Here is a 6,085-nt window from a genome sequence, read left to right as displayed (position 1 = left end):
ACTCCTGAACAAGGAACAGTTGTGGCAGCATTATTGTTACTCAGTTGTCAGCTGTCACATTTCCAGTTGTTGGTCCTCTTTTGCCGCTCCCAGGCCTGTTAAGAAAATCCAAAATCTGCCTTTAACAGCAGCTGCAGGTCCCATACATGTTGTTTGGAATCTGACTTCAGCACAGCGTCACTGTCAGCCCTAAAAATAACTAAGACGACAGAAGGCAGTCCCCCTCCAGTGACTTAGCAAAAGCTTTTTGCCATGCTACCCGCTCCATATTGATCTAAACAGCCGCTGCAATCCCCATTTTTACTAGGAGGATGAAAAGTTTTTTTCTGTTCCAGCTTATGTGGTGAGTATGTTGTTAATTCTGTATTTAGTTTTTATTAGATGACAGGAAATGTTATTTGTTGTTGATTTCAAGACATATTTTGACCTAACTATAATATCATAGGCCAAAGGTACTCTGTGGTCAGCACATTAAAACTCTGATTTGACTGTTATTGTCAAATAAGAACAAATGTTTTCTATTTACTCTACAACTATCATGTAAGAGATGTCATCCAACTCCTATTCAGTGTTTAGAAGCTGTCATTTCTCCATATGATGCTGCTACTTCATATATATGTTTACCACATAATCCGGTTCATGGTGCTAAATTTCGATAGTTTTTGGATTTTGAACTTCATGGTGAGGTTCTTGCTGATAATTAATATCATTTTTTTCTTGCATTTATTTGCTTTCTCTACACTTTTAGGTAATTGCTAATCTCAGTTGTTTATTGCACCAGCTGAAAGAAGATCTGAGCTACATTTTGAAGTTGATAATGGTGCGTAATGTGGATGACCTGGACTTCTGCCTGTCCTCCCATCCTCAGAGCATGCTCGAGGGCTTGCGTTCACTCTGTTCTCACCCCAAACTTGTGGATGTGACTTTGAGCGCGGGAGGGCGAGATTTCCCCTGTCACCGTGGTGTACTGGCGCTTTGTAGCATGTACTTTCACTGCATGTTCTCAGGGGATTTTGTAGAGAGCATTGCAGCACGTGTGGAGCTTCATGATGTGGATCCTGAGATCCTTAGCTGCTTGCTTGACTTTGCCTACACAGGCAAACTGACTATCAACCAGAAAAATGTGGAGGGGTTGATCTGTACCTCCAGCAAGCTCCAATTCCAGACAGTGCGAGCCGTGTGCAGCCGATACCTCCAGCATCAGATTGATGAAACAAACTGCCTGGGTATCCTGGAGTTTGGGGACATTCATGGCTGTCCTGAGGTGGTTGCCAAAGCATGGGCCTTCCTCCTGGAGAACTTTGAGGCTGTACAACAGGGTGATGAGTTTCTGTTGCTGGGAAAAGATTGGCTGATCTCATGCCTGTCTGATGAAAGACTACAAATCCGGTCAGAGTGCGCTCGTGTGGAGGCTATCCTGAAATGGGTTAGGCACCACAGGGAGTCTCGACTCTGCTATCTCCCTGAGCTCCTTAGCTTGTCCCGTCTCTCTCTGCTCAGCCTGGACTACCTGGCTGACACCCTGCTGAAGGACAGTCTGCTGCAGGCCTCTCCCAGCTGTACAGAGGCTGTGGAAAAGATTTACAGAGAGGTTAGTGAGTTTCTACACTTTTTCTCTTCTTGTTCTGCTACGAGTTATATTACAAAAATAATGTTACTTTCTAGAAAATGGATTTAGCACCTGAACATGTGGACCGATTCAACTCCCAGAGCCCACAACCAAACCTAGAAGAAGTTCTCTTTGTCATGGGAGGTCATTCAATGGATGATGAGGACGACTCTGATGAAGAGGAGGACCGAGACCCAAGACTGGAAAGACTACAGCCCAGAAACTGTGCCTTCTACAACACAAAGACCAGTAAAAAAAACAAAACAACAACAACAAAAACTCTTTCTCCCCCATTTAAAATTTCAAGTTTGTTTAAGTTCAGATTCCATTTTAATTTTCAAATTTGTTGGAAAATGTCTGTGGGATTCCTCAAACCAGTTTGGCACATTCTGTAGGTCGTTAAATACAGTGTTGACAGAAAAATGGCCCTTCAGAAATGTGGTCTGGATGTGACAAAATTGGATCATCTTCTCAATTCCTGAACTGAGCATTTTTATTGCTCAGCCTGGAAGAAGGCATTTATGTTATGTTTTGCACATGGAAAAAGTTTTTGTAAAGCCATTTTAAGCTTCCTTTTTATGTGGAGGGGCAAAAGCTGGCCAGGAGTTAACGACCTGCCAAAAAGCTTTTTGTATTTACTGTTTCAGCTCAGCAAGCAAGAACCTATCCGACCTTGTTTGGCAATATTATAGCTTTACTTAATTTCACTCCAATCCATTTGTCATTTGCACACTGTATTTGTGAATAATTCATCAATTGGTCCGTGAAATATTCTCAACTTCAAGTCATTTTCTCTGCAGAACGGTGGCATGAGCTCCCTAATTTCCCGAATCCCAACAAGTGGGGTTACTCTATGGTCTCTTTGAACAATGATGTGTATGTGTCAGGTGAGTCAAGTATACTCCACACTTTTAATCAGAATAGACAGGTTGCACCTCAAACAGTCCTGGAGCTCAGTGATTTCCTGGTCCAGGTCTGGGGAGATCCCCCAGGACACAATCTCACACAATCTACCTGAGTACTATTTTGCAGCAAAATGGACCAGCCTGCCACATCATGTTTTTAGTCAGATTTTTGGTCTGTCTTTGAGTCCTTGGTTGATCATTTTCATTTCCATGAAACAATGTGCCATCCTTTCATTTCTAACACGATACCCATTCCATATCAGTATAGATATCCAACATGATGTTTTTTCCCCATTGAGAGCTGATGTGTTTCCAATGTGTTTCTTTCATTTTTTAGAACACTGTTGAAAAAACTCTTAGGTTAAATGACAAATGATAGAAAGTCAAGAGTGCAGCTCTCCAGTTACTTTTGTGAGGAATCTAAAACAATCACAGACTTTTGACAAACTGATCCTTTTTGCCTCACAGGGGGCTCGCGAGGTTCGAATACCAATACCTGGTCGACCACAGAGACCTGGAAGTACATCACAAGAGAGGGGAGATGGGTTACTGTGGCACCTATGCTCCGACCTCGGACTAACCACACATCAGCAACGCTCAACGGGGAGATTTATGTCATCGGAGGTAAGAAAATAAATATCGGTTTTGCATGTGGTGCCTTAAACCTGCAGCAAAAATCACAGAAGATAATCACCACTCTAGCTGCTTGCTTCAGCTTCTCTGAGGTTTTCTTTAAGAATGTTTAGTATTTCTCCATTGTTGTGGAATATTGTTGGTATGGCCAACTTTTTGCAGTTGCTGAAACTCTCTATAACCCTCCAGCAACCAAATTATTTTATAATGACCAAGTTGGGTCATTTATGACAGGAAGGCTTTAATAAATGGCTATGTTTGTCTTTTTCATACCATTTCCTTTATCTGTGACAGGTATTCAAAAAGTCTTTCTATCATGTTTAAGCAAAAAGGCTTTAATACTTCTGCAAATTAAAACAAATCAGTTCTTTGGAAATGTGACATATTCCATATATTTCCATTGTAACTTTCAGTGTTAAGTGTCTGACTAAATCTTGGTCTGTTAGCCAAGGTTCTATGTAGTGATTAGGAGTGGAAAATTACAATAAAATCAAAGCCTGCAGCACTAAAAAATGTAAATATATTTACCAAAACATTCTATTATGTGAGCTACACCAGTTTTACTTAAAAACACCACAGTGGCTCATAGAAATATCTGGCTGGGATACTAAATAAGTCATTTTGTCACTTGAATGTTAAATGTGACTATCGATCGTTAATTTTTCCTCTTAGGCACAACGTCAGACCGAGTTGAAGTTGAGCACTACGACCCTTATAACGACACCTGGGCTATGACTTGCCCCGCCTTAAAGTATGTGACAAACTTCACCGCCACAGCTTGTCAGGGGAAGCTTTATGTAATTGGGTCATGTGCAGTGAAATACAATGCACTGACTATGCAGTGCTACAACCCTGTCATAGGTAAGGATGCCCTGAGTACCATCCTGAGCACTGTTCACAGTACTTCTATAATGCATGCAGTCCTATTGGTGGATGTTTTGGCATCTTCATTTTAGCCACTTTAAATAATATGTTATATTACTTTTTTGTAGCAGTAATTTCTTCAGTGTCAGATGCATATTATCCAAATTAGAATCTCTTGAGGTATATATGGATGGGTAAAAATTTAGCTATTTTAAATTTGCATAATTTTTTCCAACATTAATGATCCCTCATAACATTGCAAGCATTTTTCTGTTAAACATGGGAGCAAAATACATTTTACTCCCACAAACGTCACAGTATAAAAAGTCAAAAATCTTTTCTGTTCAGCATCATTTTTCTGTGAGCATCAGTATTATGAGACGTATCATAGTTTCAAACGTAAAATCTCTGTTACGTAAAGGAAGAGAAACAAGCACTGGTACCCAGGATATTCAATCTCTTTTCTAATAATTTACTGGGAAAAAAACCTTTATGGTCTTTTTTGTTGAGCTTTTGTTTCTCAGTTTTTATCTTTTCTTTGTGTCTCTTGTCACATTTTTTCTTTTGGTGTAACATTGTTTACTTTATAGCATTTATTTTATTAAAACTGAATGAAGTGCCATAATGTTCCCATAAAGTGCCATTTACTTTGGATATTTGTTTGTGCTTTAATCTAATAATTAACATATTTGTTATATTTTTCTTCATAGATAGCTGGATCAGCGTATGTTCACCATTTATCCCAAAGTATTTGTCCTCTCCTCGTTCTGTCTGCGTGGATCGAACTATATATCTGGTTGCTGACAACACTAAAAAAGTCTATGCTTATGATCCAGAGGCAAATATATGGCAGAAGGTGGGTTTAGTTATCACTGCAGACAGCAAGCTTAATACATTAAATAGTCCCTTTGCACGAATTCATCCTACCAGACGTTTAAGTAATACCTTTGGTTTTTGCTCTCTTCAGGTCCAGCTTCTACACATGCTCCACGAGAATGGCGGCCTTGTATCACTTGATGGGAAGCTCTTCGTTACCGGAGGCCATTGGAAAGGTATGGAGGGGGACTATGGGGTCGAAGTGGAGGTTTACAACCGAGCATCCAACATCTGGGAAGTGGAGTCCTCCCTGCCAAGACTTTGGTTCTACAGTGGAGTCTGCACCATCTTCTTAGACCCAAACCAGTGGCCTGAGCTTGAGTCAACATAAAGTCCTCCTCAAGGCCAAAGAGTTAATAGAGATGTGTTCCTCTCATACAAATGCCTACGCTGCAAAAGGAATGCTTATCCCTGGATGTCATTGTGCCTGAGAATAGCACATTACATGACCCTCAGGTATTCTTGGATGTTTTTTAGGGCTGTGCTCTACTGCTCAGCAGGTGTTTATTTATACTTTGTATCATGTGTTTGAGACCTGAATTTCTTTGTGTTACTGTATGGTGCACATGAATCATTAAATGTTTGCAGAACTAGCTTGTGGGCTTCTATTTTTAGAGTTTTTGTCTGTAGTCATTTAAAATCTGCTAATTATGTTCCTGAAAATTGGTTAAAGATTTTATAGCATAAAAATATTTTAGACCATTGTATAAGGGATCATTTGAAAGCTCAGGCTCTAATTTAATTGAAATGTAACAGGATTTATCCTATGTATAAAAACAGTGTACCGCACCAAAAAAATGAAACGAGTGGGGTTTAATTTTCCAAGTTTTAAATGTATTTCTGTTTATTAAGTGTCCACAATAAGAGGAAAATGCATGAATTTGTATTAAGTAAGGTGCCTTTACCTTTATCCTATATCTGTTACCCGCCCCCCAAAGACCCTTCAGATATCAGAGTTGGTTTCTTCCACCTATCCAGTGACTTTAGTGACTTTAAAGTAAACAAGTAAACTTGAAAGTAAGTAAAATGTTTATATACATATACACACATACATATATAGTGTTTCTGTTCACCTTCAGTGCTTTGATCATTAACCCCTTGGAATCCTGTTGCCTGGCTCCTGGTCTCTGCGCTGCCATGAAAACGGACAAGCAAGCGTTCTGCTTCTATGACAACGGTCCCGGAAGCGCGTGGTCAC

General features: G+C 39.9%; 1 protein-coding gene across 2 annotated transcripts; it reads left to right on the top strand.

Moving 5' to 3' along the window:
* The first annotated feature begins 216 nt into the window (after positions 1 to 216).
* Positions 217 to 5,480, top strand: klhl30 (kelch-like family member 30). 2 transcript variants are annotated; one of them, XM_085265222.1, is made up of 8 exons: positions 217 to 343; positions 749 to 1,591; positions 1,711 to 1,858; positions 2,410 to 2,496; positions 2,983 to 3,138; positions 3,820 to 4,008; positions 4,722 to 4,867; positions 4,979 to 5,480. In XM_085265222.1, exons 2-8 carry the CDS (start codon positions 818 to 820, stop codon positions 5,216 to 5,218), a joined length of 1,740 nt encoding a protein of 579 aa, XP_085121348.1. In that variant the 5' UTR covers positions 217 to 343; positions 749 to 817; the 3' UTR covers positions 5,219 to 5,480. The 2 variants fall into 2 exon arrangements, with proteins under 2 accessions (XP_085121348.1, XP_085121347.1); XM_085265221.1 differs by having other exon boundaries at positions 218 to 343; positions 1,666 to 1,858.
* Positions 5,481 to 6,085: the final 605 nt, after the last annotated feature.

The sequence above is a fragment of the Mchenga conophoros genome, linkage group LG23 (assembly GCF_057382185.1).
Source record: "Mchenga conophoros isolate Kocher_MC1m ecotype Shallow Benthic linkage group LG23, M_conophoros_male_GT1.1, whole genome shotgun sequence".
NCBI classification, from domain to species: Eukaryota; Metazoa; Chordata; class Actinopteri; order Cichliformes; family Cichlidae; genus Mchenga; species Mchenga conophoros.
This window is presented reverse-complemented; position numbering and strand designations above follow the sequence as displayed.

Excerpts from the sequence above, each read along its gene's own strand:
- klhl30 (XM_085265221.1), top strand. The coding sequence starts at position 818 with ATGGTGCGTAATGTGGATGACCTGGACTTCTGCCTGTCCTCCCATCCT. Across the intron at positions 1,592-1,665 it reads TGGAAAAGATTTACAGAGAG|AAAATGGATTTAGCACCTGA; the intron begins GTTAGTGAGTTT and ends GTTACTTTCTAG. Across the intron at positions 3,139-3,819 it reads GGAGATTTATGTCATCGGAG|GCACAACGTCAGACCGAGTT; the intron begins GTAAGAAAATAA and ends TTTTCCTCTTAG.